This window comes from Phyllobates terribilis, unplaced genomic scaffold, assembly GCF_046119375.1.
Source record: "Phyllobates terribilis strain yellow unplaced genomic scaffold, ASM4611937v1 Scaffold_5__5_contigs__length_657084704, whole genome shotgun sequence".
Taxonomy (NCBI): Eukaryota; Metazoa; Chordata; class Amphibia; order Anura; family Dendrobatidae; genus Phyllobates; species Phyllobates terribilis.
In genome coordinates, this window is record NW_027362765.1 from 64,084,470 (window position 1) to 64,105,114 (window position 20,645).

Genomic DNA, 20,645 nt, shown 5'->3' on the forward strand with positions numbered 1-20,645 from the left:
GCCCTGTCACGGGCACCATGTATGGTGACAAGTGTTCAACCCCACAAGTTTGAACAGAGGGGGGGTATATGTGAGGCAGTGAAGGGAATTATATGCGAGGGACAGTATGTATCCCCTAGGATATGCACAGAAGCATATTGAACCCGCTGGAGTGCATTGCAATCACAGACACAGCCGTGGTTGCTGTGCAAAATAAAAGAAAGTTTGGACTTGGTCAAGCTATTTCACCAAGTCGGATTTAAGAAAACCCGGCATGGGCTTTTATATTTGGAGTGAACTACAGGATGGCAGTGGGGCGATTTACTTGGACTGTTTGGATATCTCGGCTGTCATCCGGAGGACAGCTTTTGCATTTGAGTTGTGAGTTTTGGAAAATAAAGACATTTAACTTTACCTTTCCTTGGGTCATTGCCTCATTACCGCACAGGGTGAACACCGCAGCACTACTATATACAGTGCTGGCCAAAAGTATTGGCACCCCTGCAATTCTGTCAGATAATACTCAGTTTCTTCCTGAAAAGGATTGCAATCACAAATTCTTTGGTATTATTCTCTTCATTTAATTTGTCTTCAATGAAAAAGCACAAAAATAATTGTCCTAAAGCCAAATTGGATATAATTCCACACCAAACCTAAAAAAGGGGGTGGACAAAAGTATTGGCACTGTTTTAAAAATCATGTGATGCTTCTCTAATTTGTGTAATTAACAGCACCTGTAACTTACCTGTGGCACCTAACAGGTGTTGGCAATAACTAAATCACACTTGCAGCCAGTTAACATGGATTAAAGTTGACTCAACCTCTGTCCTGTGTTCTTGTGTGTACCACATTGAGCATGGAGAAAAGAAAGAAGACCAAAGAACTGTCTGAGGACTTGAGAAACCAAATTGTGAGGAAGCATGAGCAATCTCAAGGCTACAAGTCCATCTCCAAAGACCTGAATGTTCCTATGTCTTCCGTGCGCAGTGTCATCAAGAAGTTTAAAGCCCATGGCACTGTGGCTAACCTCCCTAGATGTGGACGGAAAAGAAAAATTGATGAGAGATTTCAACGCAAGATTGTGCGGATGGTGGATAAAGAACCTCGACTAACATCCAAACAAGTTCAAGCTGCCCTGCAGTCTGAGGGTACAACAGTGTCAACCCGTACTATCCATCGGCGTCTGAATGAAAAGGGACTGTATGGTAGGATACCCAGGAAGACCCCACTTCTTACCCCAAGACATAAAAAAGCCAGGCTGGAGTTTGCCAAAACTTACCTGAGAAAGCCTAAAACGTTTTGGAAGAATGTTCTCTGGTCAGATGAGATGAGACAAAAGTAGAGCTTTTTGGGAAAAAGCATCAACATAGAGTGTACAGGAAAAAAAAAAGGCATTCAAAGAAAAGAACACGGTCCCTACAGTCAAACATGGCGGAGGTTCCCTGATGTTTTGGGGTTGCTTTGCTGCCTCTGGCACTGGACTGCTTGACCGTGTGCATGGCATTATGAAGTCTGAAGACTACCAACAAATTTTGCAGCATAATGTAGGGCCCAGTGTGAGAAAGCTGGGTCTCCCTCAGAGGTCATGGGTCTTCCAGCAGGACAATGACCCAAAACACACTTCCAAAAGCACTATAAAATGGTTTGAGAGAAAGCACTGGAGACTTCTAAGGTGGCCAGCAATGAGTCCAGACCTGAATCCCATAGAACACCTGTGCAGAGATCTCAAAATGGCAGTTTGGAGAAGGCACCCTTCAAATATCAGGGACCTGGAGCAGTTTGCCAGAGAAGAATGGTCTACAATTCCAGCAGAGCATTGTAAGAAACTCATTGATGGTTACCGGAAGCGGTTGTTCGCAGTTATTTTGGCTAAAGGTTGTGCAACCAAGTATTAGGCTGAGGGTGCCAATACTTTTGTCCGGCCCTTTTTTGGAGTTTTGTGTGAAATGATCAATGATTTGATTTTTGCTTCATTCTCTTTTGTGTTTTTTCCTTGCAAGCAAATTAAATGAAGATAATAATACCAAAGAATTAGTGATTGCAATCATTTTCAGGAAGAAACTGAGTATTATCTGACAGAATTGCAGGGGTGCCAATACTTTTGGCCAGCACTGTATATATATTACAGTACAGACCAAAAGTTTGGACACACCTTCTCATTTAAAGATTTTTCTGTATTTTCATGACTTTGAAAATTGTACATTCACACTGAAGGCATCAAAACTATGCATTAACACATGTGGAATTATATACTTAACAAAAAAGTGTGAAACAACTGAAAATATGTCTTATATTCTAGGATCTTCAAAGTAGCCACCTTTTGCTTTGATGACTGCTTTGCACACTCTTGGCATTCTCTTGATGAGCTTCAAGAGGTAGTCACCGGAAATGGTTTTCACTTCACAGGTGTGCCCTGTCAGGTTTAATAAGTGGGATTTCTTGCCTTATAAATGGGGTTGGGACCATCAGTTGTGTTGTGCAGAAGTCTGGTGGATACACAGCTGATAGTCCTACTGAATAGACTGTTAGAATTTGTATTATTATGGCAAGAAAAAAGCAGCTAAGTAAAGAAAAACGAGTGGCCATCATTACTTTAAGAAATGAAGGTCAGTCAGTGCGAAAAATTGGGAAAACTTTGAAAGTGTCCCCAAGTGCAGTTGCAAAAACCATCAAGCACCACAAAGAAACTGGCTCACATGAGGACCGCCCCAGGAAAGGAAGACCAAGAGTCACCTCTGCTTCTGAGGATAAGTTTATCCAAGTCACCAGCCTCAGAAATCGCAGGTTAACAGCAGCTCAGATTAGCGTCTAGATCAATGCCACACAGAGTTCTAGAAGCAGACACATATCTTCAACAACTGTTAAGAGAAGACTTTGTGCAGCAGGCCTTCATGGTAAAATAGCTGCTAGGAAACCACTGCTAAGGACAGGCAACAAGCAGAAGAGACTTGTTTGGGCTAAAGAACACTAGGAATGGACATTAGACCAGTGGAAATCTGTGCTTTGGTCTGATGAGTCCAAATTTGAGATCTTTGGTTCCAACCACCGTGTCTTTGTGTGACGCAGAAAAGGTGAACGGATGGACTCTACATGCCTGGTTCCCACCGTGAAGCATGGAGGAGGAGGTGTGATGGTGTGGGGGTGCTTTTCTGGTGACACTGTTGGGGATTTATTCAAAATTGAAGGCATACTGAACCAGCATGGCTACCACAGCATCTTGCAGCGGCATGCTATTCCATCCGGTTTGCGTTTAGTTGGACCATCATTCATTTTTCAACAGGACAATGACCCCAAACACACCTCCAGCCTGTGTAAGGGCTATTTGACCAAGGGGGAGAGTGATGGGGTGCTACGCCAGATGACCTGGCCTCCACAGTCACCAGACCTGAACTCATTCGAGATGGTTTGGGGTGAGCTGGACCGCAGAGTGAAGGCAAAAGGGCCAACAAGTGCTAAGTATCTCTGGGAACTCCTTCAAGATTGTTGGAAGACTATTTCTGGTGACTACCTCTTGAAGCTCATCAAGAGAATGCCAAGAGTGTGCAAAGCAGTCATCAAAGCAAAAGGTGGCTACTTTGAAGAACCTAGAATATAAGACATATTTTCAGTTGTTTCACACTTTTTTGTTAAGTATATAATTCCACATGTGTTAATTCATAGTTTTGATGCCTTCAGTGTGAATGTACAATTTTCATAGTCAGGAAATTACAGAAAAATCTTTAAATGAGAAAGTGTGTCCAAACTTTTGGTCTGTACTGTATATATATATATAAAAAATATACATAGACAGTGGCTTGAGGACATATTCACCCCACTTGGCATTTTTTGTGTTTTGCCACCTCACAACCTGGAATTTCACAGTTTTTTTTTTTTTTTTTAAGGTTCGCATCAGTTCATGTAAAGAACATGCCTACAACTGTGAACATTTGGTTTTCTTTTTTTGTGAAGCAAACAAACAGGACAAAATAATTGAAAACTTCAGTGTGCATAACCATTCACTATTCTACTTTGTAGAACCTCCTTTTGTTGCAATTACAGCTGCACGTCGCTTTGGATAAGTCTAGAGTGGGGGGAAATAAGTATTTGATCCCTTACTGTTTTAGTAAGTTTGCCCACTGACAAAGACATGAACAGTCTATAATTTTTAGGGTAGGTTAATTGTAACATTGAGAGATAAAATATGCAAAAGAAAAAAAAAAATCAAGAAAATCACATTGTATAATTGGATAATCTTTTTTGCATTTTGCAGTGAGAAATAAGTACTCAAATACTTATTTTCCCCACTGTATATGAGCTTTCAACATCTTGCCATTAGGATTTTTGCCAATTCCTATTGGCAAAACTGCTCCAGCTCCTTCAAGTTAGATTGTTTCCTCTGGTCAACACCAATTATCAAGTCTGACCGCAGATTCTCAATGGGATTAAGATCTGGGCTTTGACTAGGCCACTCCATAATATTAAATACATTTCCCCTTGAACTATGAAAGTCAATGGGAATCTCAAGCATTTTTTCAGCGGCCCCCTCCGGAGGTCTGCAGGGAGCCTAAAACTTGCCCAAACCTGTGAGAACAGTGCTCAAATGACATGGGAACAGCATGGGGAAGACCCCTGGAAGCATCTCTGACTCCCAGGTCACTGCTGTGAACAATGTTGTCAGAGTATTACGCCACTTTTACGGATTCACAATAAAACATATAAAAACAAAGCCAAATATGAAATTTCCTGGAAAAAACATTAAGGGACATACTTTCAGGTTAATTACTTGTATACAAGACAAAAAAAAACACTCCTCCATACCTTTGGCTATGTTCACACATAGCGTTTTTTGCACTTTGCATTGCTTTCAACGGTGAAAAATACATTCACTAGTAAATGTCATTTTAACATTTTACTACCTTATCTGCCCATGTGGTGTGTGAGACATGATCAGACACATCCTGTTTCATTTATGAAGGAGGGACTCAAAGTCACAAAGCCTATCTTAACAGGGCTATCAGGCGGCCCTTACTATTGTTAGAGGGCCATCAGCCGGCTATGCTTTGTTGTATCCCATTATTAAGGAGCTGGTCTCCTATACTGTTATTGCATATGCAGTGACTGCAAGGGCTGCCAAAAATTTAGCTGCACTCCAATACCCCCCTTGAAGAGACTCAGAGGAGGGCACCATTAAAAAATTTGTTCCCATTGTTAAGAAGTGGGTCTCCTATACTGATAATGCTCATGTACTAAGTGCATGGGCTGAAAAATATTTACCCCTGGGGGGCATACATGAATATACTGTATAACATACAGAATATTAAAGGTAGGCCTCTAAAAAAATGTCATGCGGACATCATAAGCACCCTTAAAAAAAATTATGTGGGTGTCGCATCACGGTCACCCTGGTGATGTGGTGGTGGAGGATGAGGAGAAGGAGGAGGACAACAGAAAATGAGGAAGCGCATACCCATGTCTGGGTGTGAGGTGCATGGGAATAGACCTCCCAAAAAAAGCCACTGGATTTCACTTTATGTTCCGCTGCTATCATCCGGTGGTGTTGAGAAGTTTTGACCATTCCAGCCCTTGTTCATTTTCATAAGAATCAGCCTGTCAGCATTTTCAGTTGACAGGCAGATGACCGCATCTGTTAAAATGCCCACGGCGGCACTAAAAACCTGCTCTGATAAAACGCTTGCGGCATGGCTAGCTAGGACCTCCAAGGCGTAGAGAGCCAGTAGATGCCACGTGTCCAGTTTGGATACCCAATATTTATAAGGCACAGAGGAATCAAGGAGTACGTTGCTACTGTTGGCAAGGTAATCCTTTCAGCATCTTCCAAAACTTTTCCTCCTTGTCAGAGTACCCCGTGCATCAGGGTTTGGGCATTGGGAGGGGCTGAGAAAACTGTCCCACACCTTTGCCAGTGTTCCCCTGCCTCTGCTGCATCGTATTTATGTCTCCCTCGCCTGTCCAAGCAACTGTGACCTCTGCCGCCAGCATTTTGAGATGGGAATTTTTTTAATAATTCCTCAATAGGGCCTTCTGGTACTGCGACATTTTACTAGACCTCTCTGCCACGGGAAGGAGAGTTAGAAAGTTCTCCTTGTAGCATGGGTCTAGAAGTGTGAACAACCAGTAATAACTGTCAACCAAAATGTATGCAACGTGAGGGTCACGGGAAAGGCAGAGGAACAAAAATTCAGCCATGTGTGCTAGACTACCAACTGTTTTCTTTCTTCTTGGATATTGCACAGTTTTTACTTCACACAGCACCACCTCAAGTGTTTTGCCAGGGGCTAAATCACTACAATGCATGGGACTATTGACTGAAATAGGTGTGTATAGAGATTGGTGCCTGTTAGCTTCTCTTTGATGTGCATAGCAACAGAACTTTTACTTTGAGACTTGGCACATTTTCTAGCATCTGGGCAACCAAAGATATGGAAGACCAAGTCAAGCTTACCCTTGGAAGAGCCCACGATCAGAAGTGGCTTATTGGCGGGCAGGGAAGATGCGGGGTTATTTTTCACGGACTGCAATCTCACTGATGAGATACAGGCTTTGGGAACTAAATCCCTTGAGCAAAAAAATTAATAGCTTAGCTGAGAAAGAAATAAGATTATTTTGGACAATCAATTCATTAAAATCCTATATTGAATCGGCACGAGTGCCACGAGGATTGAGAGTCTACAAAGAAATTTCACAGTATCAAGATGATGCAGATTTTCATACTGAATGGGATAAAATTCAGTTAGAATGTTCTCAAAAACTTTTAAAATTGGTTTTGCAACAGAATGAAAAAGAATATGCAAGTTTGATGCTAGATCTGGCAAAAGCCAAAAATGAATTAAAAAACAGGCTCACAGATCACCAATGGAAAGCATTTTCTACTAAACTGGACAAACGATTGATTCCGCTGCAGGCAGAGATTAAACAAAGAAAGAAGGACAAGTTCATCCGAGACTAGAGCGATTTTTACAATGCAGCTATTTTTTCCTGGAATAAGAGTGCCAAGTCAAAAAATAAGAATAGACCGTATAATAGAAATAGACCTGTCCGTACGTTTGAAAAGAGACGATCCAATCGGGAGGGCTGGACAACTGATTCTGATTCCAGTATAAACGAAGATATGACATCAAGTCGTGATATGGACTTCACAGATATGTCTACTGACTAACCCTTTAGGAGGAAGACCAGGAGAGGGGGCAAAAGAGGTTTCCGAAAGAACAGGGAGAATAAGAAAACACGTGTCATGGAGGAACTAGTGGACAAAAGTGAATGCGCTAATGAAATAATAAATTTAACTGAGCATAAACTTAATCAAAATCATGCATTGTTACTGTCAAAAGGATTACATTTTTGTATTCCATATAGGTTTGATCTAACAGAGTTTAAAATCGAGCTGTTTGTATCTATTAGAAAATTACATCTGTTTAAAGCTTTCAAAACTAAAGAAACGGTAACTATCTCAACGCAAAACATAGGAGAGATTCCGCTAACTCTAGATCCCCTAGGCTTTAGTATCCTTAAAAAGCAAGATCCTGCGTTGTTAAAAGATGTAGAACGATTATTAAATCTAAGTGACGACGATTTGACAAGCCGTAATATACAATCAATGGACCCCCCAATGAGACCTTTCACTGGGGGGAATCAGATCCTACTGTGTGCCACCTATTAGCCCCGAGAATACCATAGATCTTTTTCAGGATAGAGTAAATAAAGGGAATCTGTCACCCCCTGGGAGATTTGAGACCTCTAATATGGGCATACAGGTTATAGAAAAGTAAATCTATACATGCCTGTATGGCCCATAGTAGAGGTCTGCTTGCAGTGAAATGAAGTTTTATAAAAATCTGTTTTCACATGCTTGGCGTCTGCCGGATGCCCAGAAATCCCTGCCTATCATTTTAGTTAGCCGAGAAATCCCCACCTATCTGCTTATTTAGCATGTCCCCCCCCTCTCCTGCACGTCATAGGGCCCTGTGATATGCACTGGTGTTACTCATTTACCGCGCATGCACAATGCGATGCTCACATCAGGAGCGCTTTGTTTCCTCCCGGCCCGTTTGTCTCTGCACTGTTCCGCGCTGTTCTGGTGCGCAGGAAACAAAGCGCTCCTGATGTGAGCGTCGCATTGCACATGCGCAGGAAATGAGTAAGACCAGTGCACGTCACAGGGCCCTGTGATATGCACTGATGTTACTCATTTACCGCGCATGCACAATGCGATGCTCACATCAGGAGCGCTTTGTTTCCTCCCGGCCCGTTTGTCTCTGCACTGTTCCGCGCTGTTCTGGTGCGCAGGAAACAAAGCGCTCCTGATGTGAGCGTCGCATTGCACATGCGCAGGAAATGAGTAAGACCAGTGCACGTCACAGGGCCCTGTGATATGCACTGATGTTACTCATTTACCGCGCATGCACAATGCGATGCTCACATCAGGAGCGCTTTGTTTCCTCCCGAATGGCGAATTAGGGGTTTTAAAAGAAATGAAATCTTGGTCAGAAAAGCCGACAAAGGAGATAATTTGGTTTTATTAAAAAAGGAGGATTATTTCGCAGAATCCTTCAAACAATTATTGGATGGTAACACCTATATAGAATTAAGTTTGGATCCTACCAACAGATATAAAAGCAAATTACGTACTTTTATGAGAGAACAAGTAGAGAAAGGCATTTTAACACAGAATGCAGCGAAAAAACTTATCCCAGAGTTTCCCAGAAAAATCTTACTGGTATTACATCCCAAAAATTCATAAATCCCTAACATCCCCACCATAATCTCAGGCATTGGTTCGATCACAGAACCATTGTCAAAATACCTGGACTGGTTGTTAAGACCAATGTTAAAGAATGTCCCCTTCTATTTGAAAGATACAGGAGATTTTCTCAAAGCCTTGAATGACATTGATTGGCAAGATGATTTCATGCTGACCTCTATAGATGTAGAGAGCCTCTACACCCGAATTCCACAGGATGTTGGGGTTTTGGCGATAAAAGAACGGTTGGAGAGCCAGAGTAAAGATTACCATCTAATAGAATTTATTACTCAATGGTTAAAATTTATATTGACACATAATGCGTTCAAATTTCATGATAGGTGGTTTTGTCAACGAACTGGTACAGCAATGGGGACTCCGGTCTCATGTACATTTCCCAACTTATTTTTCTAGCCGTTTTTAAATAAATACATCACCAATGAGAGTAATCCATACATTAAGCATGTCCGTGTGTATTTTCGCTACGTGGATGACGTGATTTTTGTATGGGCGGGGGGAAGAGAGGAGTTTGATAATTTTGTGAGGCATTTGAAATGATACTAACCCCGAAAATATGAAGTTTACAGCTAATTGGGGTGGTAGTTCATTAGAATTTCTATATGTCAAAATTATTATAAAAGAAGGGTTTATTCACACAGAAACTTTTAAAAAACCTACAACAACAAACTCCTTATTGCATTATGATAGTGTGCACCCGCTTCATACCAAAAAGGATTTGCCGTTTAGCCAATTTATGAGGCTACGAAAAATTAACAATAGTGATGTGGGTTTCCATAAGCAGGCCACGGAGCTTCAAAATAATTTTATAGATCGAGGATATCCTACACCACTCCTTAATGATGCTTTGGAAAAAGTGTCCGAAATCCCACAAAAACAGTTACTGAAAAGTGGTAAAAACAGGAAAGAATCAGATAGATTCACATTCACTTTCAAACATATACATGGACAATGCCATACAGACGGCTATTAGAAGGAATTGGCACCTAGTAGAATCTGATAAATATCTCCAGGAAAAAGCAGTGAAAAAAAACACTTTTTTCCTACAAAAGGAGCAGAAATTTAAAGGACCAGATTGTGAGGAATAGAATGGACAGAGACAACCAGAATTGGTTGGCAAAAAGTGTTCCAAAAGGAAATTATAGATGTGGTCAATGTTCATACTGTCATTTAAATCTGACAGGTGCCTTTTTTCAACTTGGTGCAGTAGGTTGTTGCCAGGGCTGTGGAGTCGGTAAGCCAAACCTCCAACTCCTCAATTTCCATGACCCCGACACTGACTCCACGAATCCGACTCCCTCATACATGGCTCATGTTTAAGTGACAAATTTACTGTAGCACAGATTCATCTCAGGTAAAAGCCCTTAGATCAGGAATAGGACAGACATTTATAGGACATTTCATAACTTTACCAAATTCTTATGAAAAAATATTCCCCACAAACTGCATTGAACTACTGTACCCAATTTATTATATATTTCCCTAGCTGTAGCTATACCCAGGAAAAGTAGGGCGAGGCACGCGATCAGCGATAGCTGAGGAGGCTACAGAGGGACGTTAGTTGAGACAGGGTGATGCTAGACCAGACTAGGAGGTCTCCACTTCACCCTTTCCCTAGTGTCACACAACTTCACATCACGACATTCCCAGGAAAAGACAATAGGCTCTAGCAACAGAGACCTTTAAACTCTCTGGGTCACTCCCACTACTGCCCCCTGGTCGAGACCAAGTCTCCACGACTGTTCTTTCCCAGCTAAAAACTAAAACGGGCTATATTTTGTTACTGGACGGTCCTAGGGAGCCTTTTCTGGTGTCATCGGATCCAGCCGGGCCCCTGCTACGCGTGGAGACCAAACACAGGGCCCTAGGGGCTTCTGAAAGACTGTGCTGCATATCTCCTTATTTTTGCTTGCTGGGCGGTGAAGAGAGGAATGGTGAGATTCTCCATTCTCTTAGGTTTCCAACAATCTATTTTGTGTATCACTCAGATGCACCTTATTCCCATAATTCAACGTTGAATTCTAGTATTTTACACACAAGAGAACATGGCCTGGGGGAGGGGCCACCCTGTAGCAGCTTGCAGCTGCTGCGGGGGTTTGTCACTCACAGCTGCTAGAAGGAATGTCACTCCCTTGCAGCTGCAGTGTCTCAGATTTGCATATGTAGAGCTTTATAAAACCCACCAAACAGTGCATAATGATTGACAGGGGATTATCTTGAATAGCCTTCACAGAAGGTGTCTGTAATGCCAAACAAAGAGATCTCTTGCAACCAACTGCAGGGCGACTGTCTGTCATAGCTGACACATTTGTGACAGTACCCCCTCCTCTACGAGTGGCCTCCGGACATTCAGGACCAGGTTTCTCAGGATAACAGATATGAAATGAACAAACCAATCTGGGAGCATTCACCTCTGATGCTGAAACCCACATCCTCTCTGGACCATAACCGTTCCAGTGCATCAAGTATTGTAGAGAATGACGTTGGAGATGAGAATCTACAATCCCCGAAATCTGAAACTCCAGATTACCATCAACCATTATTGGGGGGCGGCAGTAGAGGAGAGGGCTCAAGAGGTTCCACATATTTCTTGAGTAGGTACCTGTGGAAAACATTGTGGACCTTAAGGGCCTGAGGTAGCTAAAAACGAAACACTGCTGGGTTAATGACGGCGGTTATTTTATAGGGACCAATAAAGCTAGGTCCCAGGATCCAAGAAGGAACTATCATTTTAATATTTCTGGTAGACAACCACACAAAGTCATTCACATTCAGGTCCGGACTTGGCAAGCGTTTTCTGTCAGCCATGCGTTTATACTTGTCTCCCATGATCTTTAAATTACTCAGAACCCCCCGCCACACCGAGGAGAGCGACAAAGCAAAACATTCCTCCTCAGGAACTCACGAAGCTCCTCCCTCACTAATGGTACCAAACTGTGGATGGTAACCATATGCACCAAAGAACGGCGATCTGCCAGTGGATTCTTGACAATGATTATTAATGGCAAATTCTGCCAGCGGTAAGTAGGATGCCCAATCCTCCTGATTTTCAGAGATGAAACATCTGAGGTAGATCTCCAAATTCTGATTGACGCGCTCGGTCTGTCCATTCGACTGAGGGTGGAAGGCAGAGGAAAAGGACAGCTGAACCCTCAGTCGAGAACAGAATTCTTTCCAGAACTTGGAAACAAACTGGGAATCTCGATCTGACACAACGGTGGGAACACCGTGAAGCTTCACAATCTCATTTATAAACACCTGAGCAAGTGTCTTGGCATTTGGAAGTGCAGGTAATGTGACGAAGTGAACCATTTTACTGAACCTATCTACAACCACCAAAACCACCAGGTCAGTAATAAAATCCATGGACAAGTGTGTCCATGGCCTACTAGGGATAGGTAGCGGAAGAAGAGTACCAGACGGATGGGTATGCGAAACCTTAGAACGTGCGCAAATACTACAAGCAGCTACGTGTTCAATCACATCCCGAGGCAACCCCGGCCACCAAAAACGACGAGAGAGGAGGTCCGCGGTTTCCTTACTACCTGAATGACCAGCATGCACAGAGTTATGATGTTCCTTAACTACTTTGCGGCGCATATTAGATGGTACAAATAACCTTCCTGAAGGGCAAGAGGCAGGGGCATTCCCCTGAGATTCCAACACCTCATCCTCCAGTTCAGGATATAATGCCGAAATGACTACCCCATTCTGTAATATCGGGGCAGGGTTCTCATTGTCACTGCGACCAGGGAAGCTCCTGGACAAAGCATCAGCCTTGACATTTTTGATCCCTGGACAAAAAGTGACAACAACATTGAACCTAGTAAAAAACAGGGACTATCTGGCTTGCCTAGGTTTGAGACGTTTAGCTGACTGGAGATATGTCAGGTTTTTATGGTCAGTGATAACAGTAATAGGATGGACAGCCCCCTCCAACCAATGTCGCCATTCTTCGAAAGCCAATTTGATCGTCAAAAGTTCCCTATTACCCACGTCATAATTTCTCTCAGCCGAAGACAAATTTTTAGAAAAGAAAGCGCATGGACGCGATTTACCAGGGGACGGACCCTGAGACAACACAGCCCCAACCTCCACATCCGACGCACCAACTTAAACAATAAAGGGTTGGGAAACATCGGGCTGACTGAGTATTGGTGCCGTGGCAAAACAATTCTTTAAAGGGAACCTGTCAAGTCCTAGTTGCTATGTACACTGCCCCCATAGCATTGTTAGTGATGCAATGTGCATCACTAACATGCTTTTTTCATTAAAATTGGTGGTAGTATAATGATTTTATAACATTATATACACTTTGTCCTACCTGCTGTATTCAGTGATAGGGGTGTGATCCTGCTATTTAGTCATGGGCAGCACAGCATTCACTCACTGCTGGCGCCACCCATGTATTTGAATACTGCTTCCGGCAAGGTTGCGTCTAGATTGGAGTTGATTTTTTGAGGCCCTCACTCCAGCAACTACGATCTAGTCTCCTCAGCAGTGAAGTGTCTAGATAGGAGGTGATTTTTTGTGGTCCTCACTTTAGTCACTCCGATCTAGACGTATTGATAGGTGTCTATCAATACGTATGGCCAATGACATTGCAGCCTCCAAGGACTGCCAAAGCATCTTTCAACCTTTCAGTAAGACCCTTACAAAATTTGCTTCTAAGGGCTGTCATTCCATTTAGAATCCATTGTCCATCTACGGAATTCAGAGCTGACCGATTATCCTGCTGAAGGCGACGTAACCTAGACTCAGCCAAGGCGACTCAGTCATCATAAATGAGGTTCAGAGCCCCCCCAAAAAACTGTACAGACTAGAGACAAACTGAATCCTGCGGTAAAGAAAACGCAGGAGTGAGATCACAATTCCTACTCGTTGCTCCTCACTTCCGGAGGAGTAAGGAAGGACAAAGTTTAAAATACAGATTGCAGGCTTCCTTGAATACAAAAAACTTGTCCCTACCTCCTGAAAACCTGTCCGGGAGGGCAACCTTGGGTTCAGGCTGGACAGGTCTGCCTGCAGAGACCCCCACATTAGCAACTGTAGCTGCTGGTGATGTTGCTGAACCTCACAACAGAAAATTGATTCACCTCCAGAGACTGACAGCGCAGCTGCTCTGCGATCTCTGCAACTGAACCCAGATGACCCAGGAGGACCCTTCCAACTCTACCATTCTATGATTCTATGATCTAATAATAATCTACTTATTCATAAATTGGCTCTCCAGATGTGACATGTGGAATGTGCACCTACATATTGCATTTACAACATGGGATCTGGCTCATTTCTTTGGTTTTGCTTTAGTTTTTTGTACTTTGTACATATAGGAGTGTGGCTCCGCCTTTTTGGTCTGTACATTTGGTCATATATAGCTTTACATGGGCAAGTGTTTAAACAGTCAGGTCTGGGTCCTGCTCTGCCCCAGACTATTTTGACACATAGAGAGGTCAACTACAAGAGTTAAAGACCATCCTGATTGTAATGTAGCCAATGTGTAGTGGGCAGATCGATTTAAACCTTGGAAATAAGGCTTTTGTCAAATACCTTGCGTTTCCAAATGTACCAGTGAGCGGCGCTATCGCTGTCCGCTTATCTCCATCACGTGCTCTCCTGCACTGCTCTCTTTAACAGTAACAGAGCGAAAAATGTGAACAGCATGATGAGGAGGACTGCTTAATACCAATTCTAATTGAACCCCGAATTTAATTAGGTGTTTCATGGATCAAACAATACTACACGCATCTTCTTTTACTACTGCAGTTGTACAACACACAGTCTAAAGTATTTGTCTAATGCTTTAGGGCTTTCTCTTCCTATCTCTATTGCCGAGCTGTGAGCTCTGATATGTCTTCACTATCGAGAACCACCTCAAAATGGGTGCAGCATTCCCTGCCTCGGCTTTTATAAAGGCTCTGATATTCTCTCCTGATTTGTTGTGCTACACCATGTAATGTGATAGCTGCGAGGTGCACGCAAGAATACAGAATGACCTTCCCCTGATCTATTACGTCTGTCTACATTTGCCTCATTGCACTGAATGGACACATTAGAGGCACATTTGTACACCATTATCGTGAGCAAAAACAAACCCCAGACAGAGTGCTCTGCGCAGGCACTTCAGAATGTGACTATATCTTTAGGCCTCAATCAGACATCATGTTTTTTTTGGTCATTCTTGAATAACTTTGTGCTGGATCCATTTTTAGTCTGTATCAGTTGATGCAATCTGTGTGTCATTAGTTTTCTTTTCTCACATAGAAAAAAATCTTGAGATTTTTCAAAACTTCTAATATCAACTGCTCAGTGAAGAATGGACAGTGCTCAGATGACACGAAGATCTAATAGGTACGTCGAGGTCCTTCTGTATTCCGATATGTGAGTATTTTTAGAATAAAAAGTTGTGCACGATGTGCTTATTTTATAGTTATACAAACTGACATGGTTAAAAACAAATCAATCATTTTTAGTCACATCATTTATCGATCACCATAAATAATTTTTGTTTCCTGTATTGTACAGGTTGTTACTATTACACAAAGTATGTCAGGTTTATTGTAATTGTTTTGCAACTTTATTGTATCTTCTAATGTACTGGCATATAGAGATATCTGTATAGACCAGTATATTATAACATGTAATGAAGAATGCTATTGAGGTTTTTAGGCTGAGAGAATTCTCTTGTACATAACAGTGAAGCCTGTGATTGGTAATGATTCCGCTTTATAGATCAGAGGTCACTGACACTAACATGCTTCAAAAGTGTATTTAGAGACCTCCATTGTGCACAGTGACCTGTGATGGACAGGACTGTGAGTAAGGAGTCATCTCCTCTGAAGTTGTTTAGAAACGATATGTGGATGCAGTGGAGAAACCTTCATACAAAACAGTGTAAAAAAAACATTTTTTTTAAGCACTTAGGGGACGATTTATCAAAGTGTCTGTGCCACTGCAGAAGCATAATGTCACAGGAATACCGCGACAGACAGGGACCAGAAGATACCGGCGTCTGTTTACTCGAACTCATGCACTGGTTAGAACTGCTTCACCATCATACTAAACAGTGCAGGTTTTCTTTGCTCTGCCATTGATAGGGTTAATCAGTTCAGTTGATCTCCTGGAGCTGTCCATCATGGATCGCCTCAGCTGTTCTGTGTTGGACAATCTGGTATATATGTTTGCCACTGGCATTTGGGAATAGCCAATGATAGTTTATTTGGCATGGTTTGGAGATTTGTTTTGGAGATTTCTGAGTGGAGTTTGTTTGCATGTTCATCCTCATCCTCTCCTATTTGGTTTCACCTACCTTACCATCCCCTGTGGTCCACTCTGTTGTTTGGTTAGTGTATTTTGTATGATTGCAGTTTTCATTTATCCCTGTCTGTTTTCCCTTGTCTGTCTGATTAGTGTAATCCTATACACATTGGCCTCACACCTTCCTGGGTGGGGGAGGGAACCGATAAGGGTAAGTCAGGAGCACAACAAGGCATGCGACCCTGGCGTCTCCACCTTTCGGGGTAATCTGGGGGACAGGGATAGACTAGGGCGCCCCCTAGCATGAGGGATAGGGAAGGACCATGACACAACTTACGCCAGTCAGAAATTATGCTCCAGTCCGTTCTTAACTTGAGTACCATTTTTGGCTATGTGCACAGAGGCAGGAGCCATTGAGAAGATGTGCCAAATTCACTAAGTGTCACGCACGTCCTAATGAATTCAACATATCTTACCCGATTGAACCACCCCAAAAATGTAACATTTATAGTTATTCTGCAAGCCAGTGACTCAGAAGAATATGTAACTTCTCTGCATTTAGTGGTCACTACTCACCTGTGCGGTTATCTGTAGGAATCTCCTCTTTCCACCGCTCATCACCCCTTACATATGTCTCTGTAGTATTAATATGGGTCAAATATTTACCCTGAAAAACAAATGTAAGAGTCACAGACAGATGAAGATTTTTGGTGAAATGATTTTGAAAAACAACGGTAAAACAAAATCCAACTTGCTAGTTCTTTTTTCGAAAAGGCAATCTTGATAACCAGAATATTTTGAGACGATTCAGACAACATCTTATGTCTATGATCAACTTTATCCTGTTATCTCCACTAAGTATAAAACAAACAGTGGGTCCAGAAAGTATTCAGACCCCTTTACATTTTTCACTCTTTGTTTCATTGCAGCCATTTGGTAAATTCTAAAAAGTCCATTTTTTTCTCATTAAAGTATACTTTGCACCCCATCTTGACTGAAAAAATCATAAATGTAGAAATTTTTGCAAGTTTATTAAAAAAGGAAAAAACAAATATCACATGGTCATAAGTATTCAGACCCTTTGCTCAGACACTCTTATTTAAGTCACATGCTGTCCATTTCCTTGTGATCCTCCTTGAGATGGTTCTACTCCTTCATTGGAGTCCAGCTATGCTTAATTAAACTAACAAGACTTGATTTGGAAAGACACACATCTGTCTATGTAAGACCTCACAGCTCACAGTGTATGTCAAACCAAGAATCATGAGCTCAAAGGAACTTCCCAAGGAGGTCAGAGACAGAATTGTGGCAAGGCATAGATCTGGCCAAGGTTACAAAAGAATTTCTGCATTATTCAAGGTTCCTAAGATCACAGTGGTCTCCATAATCCTTAAATGGAAGAAGTCTGGGACCACCAGAAGTCTTCCTAGACCTAGCCGTCCAGCCAAACTGAGCAATCGTGGGAGAAGAGTCTTGGTGAGAGAGGTAAAGAAGAACCCCAAGATCACTGTGGCTGAGCTCCAGAGATGCAGTAGGGAGATGGGAGAAAATTCCACAAAGTCAACTATCACTGCAGCCCTCCACCAGTCGGGCCTTTATGGCAGAGTGGCCTGACGGAAGCCTCTCCTCAGTGCAAGACATATGAAAGCCTGCATAGCTCAAAAACACATGAAGGACTCCCAGATTATGAGAAATAAGATTCTCTGGTCTGATGAGACGAAGATAGAACTTTTTGGTGATAATTCTAAGTGGTATGCATGGAGAAAACTAGGCACTGCTCTTCTCCTGCCCAATACAATCCCAACAGTGAAAGATGGTTGTGGCAGCATCATGCTATGGGGGTATTTTTTCAGCTGCAGGGACAGGACGACTGGTTGCAATTGAAGGAAACATGAATGCGGCCAAGGAGAGAGATATCCTGGATGAAAACCTCTTCCAGAGTGCTCTGGACCTCAGACTTGGCCGAAGGTTCACTTTCCAACAAGACAATGACCCTAAGCACACAGCTAAAATAACAAAGGAGTGGCTTCAGAACAACTCTGTGACCATTCTTGACTGGCCCAGCCAGAGCCCTGACCTAAAACCAATTGAGCATTTCTGGAGAGACCTGAAAATGGCTATCCACCAACGTTCACCATCCAACCTGACGGAACTGGAGAGGATCTGCAAGGAAGAATGGTAGAGGATACCCAAATCCAGGTGTGAAAAACTTGTTGCATCATTCCCAAGAAGACTCATGGCTGTACTAGCTCAAAAGGGTGCTTCTACTCAATACTGAGCAAAGGGTCTGAATACTTATAACCATGTGATATTTCAGTTTTTCTTTAATAAATTTGCAAAAAATTCTACATTTCTGTTTTTTTCAGTCAAGATGGGGTGAAGAGTGTACTTTAATGAGAAAAAAAATGAACTTTTTAGAATTTACCAAATGACTGCAATGAAACAAAGAGTGAAAAATTTAAAGGGGTCTTCTGAATACTTTCCATACCCACTGTACAATAAATGGCCACATTATTAGAGACACCCATCTTGTAGAACGTTGGGCTGCCATTGGCCTTCACAACTGCAGCAATTCATTGCGTCAGATTCCACTAGGTGTGGAGATTGTTCCACAGGAATACTGGCCCATGCCAACAGGATAGGTTGTTGCAGTTGAAGCAAATTAGATGAAGGTACTGATATCATCTCAACATCCAATTCTACCTCGTCCCAGAGATAGATAGGATTAAGATTAAGATATAGGATTAAGATCTGAGGACAGTGAAGATGGGAAAACAAGGAAAATTCACTGTCATGATCCTAGTGTAAAATGCTGGCACCCCCTGAACAGGATTGCTGTATGACATAAAGCTTATATATGGTGCTGCAGGATATACTGTTATTACAGGACACTGATTACTGATGAGCGAGCACTAACATGCTCGAGTACTCATTGCTCAGGTCGAGCAAATTGGAATGCTCGAGTGCTCGATCCGAGCAACAAGCCCAATGTAAGTCTAGAGGAAACTTGAGCATTTTTCCGACGGCCCCCCCGACGGTGTGCAGAGGGTCTATAAATTGTCCAAATCGATAGGAACAGTGCTGAAATGACATGGGAACAGCATGGGGAAGACCCCTGGAAGCATCTCTGACTCCCAGGTCACTGCTGTCAACAATGTTGTCAGAGTATTACGCCACTTTTACAGACTCACAATAAAACATACAAAAACAAAATGGATTTTCCTGGGAAATATGTTAAGGAACATTCTTTCCAGGGTAATTACTTGTATACAGTACAGACCAAAAGTTTGGACACACCTTCTCATTTAAAGATTTTTCTGTATTTTCATAACTTTGAAAATTGTACGTTCACACTAAAGGCATCAAAACTATTAATTAACACATGTGGAATTATATACTTAACAAAAAAGTGTGAAACAACTGAAAATATGTCTTATATTCTAGGTTCTTCAAAGTAGCCACCTTTTGCTTTGATGACTGTTTTGCACACTCTTGGCATTCTCTTGATGAGCTTCAAGAGGTAGTAACCGGAAATGGTCTTCCAACAATCTTGAAGGAGTTCCCAGAGATAATTAGCACTTGTTGGCCCTTTTGCCTTCACTCTGCAGTCCAGCTCACCCCAAACTATCTCGATTAGGTTCAGGTCTGGTGACTGTGGAGGCCAGGTCATCTGGCGTAGCACCCCATCACTCTCCATCTTGGTCAAATAGCCCTTACACAGCCTGGAGGTGTGTTTGGGGTCATTGTCCTGTTGAAAAATAAATGATGGTCCAACTAAACGCAAACCGGATGGAATAGCATGCCGCTGCAAGATGCTGTGGTAGCCATGCTGGTTCAATATGCCTTCAATTTTGAATAAATCCCCAACAGTGTCACCAGCAAAGCACCCCCACACCATCACACCTCCTCCTCCATGCTTCACGGTGGGAACCAGGCATGTAGAGTCCATCCGTTCACCTTTTATGCATCGCACAAAGGCACGGTGGTTGGAACCAAAGATCTCAAATTTGGACTCATCAGACCAAAGCACAGATTTCCACTGGTCTAATGTCCATTCCTAGTGTTCTTTAGCCCAAACAAGTCTCTTCTGCTTGTTGCCTGTCCTTAGCAGTGGTTTCCTAGCAGCTATTTTACCATGAAGGCCAGCTGCACAAAGTCTACTCTTAACAGTTGTTGTAGAGATGTGTCTGCTGCTAAAACTCTGTGTGGCATTGACCTGGTCTCTAATCTGAGCTGCTGTTAACCTGCGATTTCTGAGGCTGGTGACTCGGATAAACTTATCCTCAGAAGCAGAGGTGACTCTTGGTCTTCCTTTCCTGGGGTGGTCCTCATGTGAGCCAGTTTCTTTGTAGCGCTTGAAGGTTTTTGCAACTCCGCTTGGGGACACTTTCAAAGTTTTCCCAATTTTTCGGACTGACTGACCTTTATTTCTTAAAGTGATGATGGCCACTCGTTTTTCTTTACTTAGCTGCTTTTTTCTTGCCATAATACAAATTCTAACAGTCTATTCAGTAGGACTATCAGCTGTGTATCCACCAGACTTCTGCACAACACAACTGATGGTCTCAACCCCATTTATAAGGCAAGAAATCCCACTTATTAAACCTGACAGGGCACACCTGTGAAGTGAAAACCATCTCCGGTGACTACCTCT

The 20,645-nt window shown here is 42.5% G+C and overlaps 1 protein-coding gene across 1 annotated transcript in view; it reads right to left on the reverse strand.

Annotated features, from left to right (window-relative positions):
- The window catches only part of LOC141271982 (uncharacterized), a 41,468-nt gene that overhangs the window by 9,010 nt on the left and 11,813 nt on the right, over window positions 1–20,645 (reverse strand). The window contains exon 5 of the mRNA XM_073682242.1: window positions 16,568–16,658. Coding sequence (XP_073538343.1) covers window positions 16,568–16,658 — 91 coding nt within the window. The remainder of the gene's footprint in view (window positions 1–16,567; window positions 16,659–20,645) is intronic.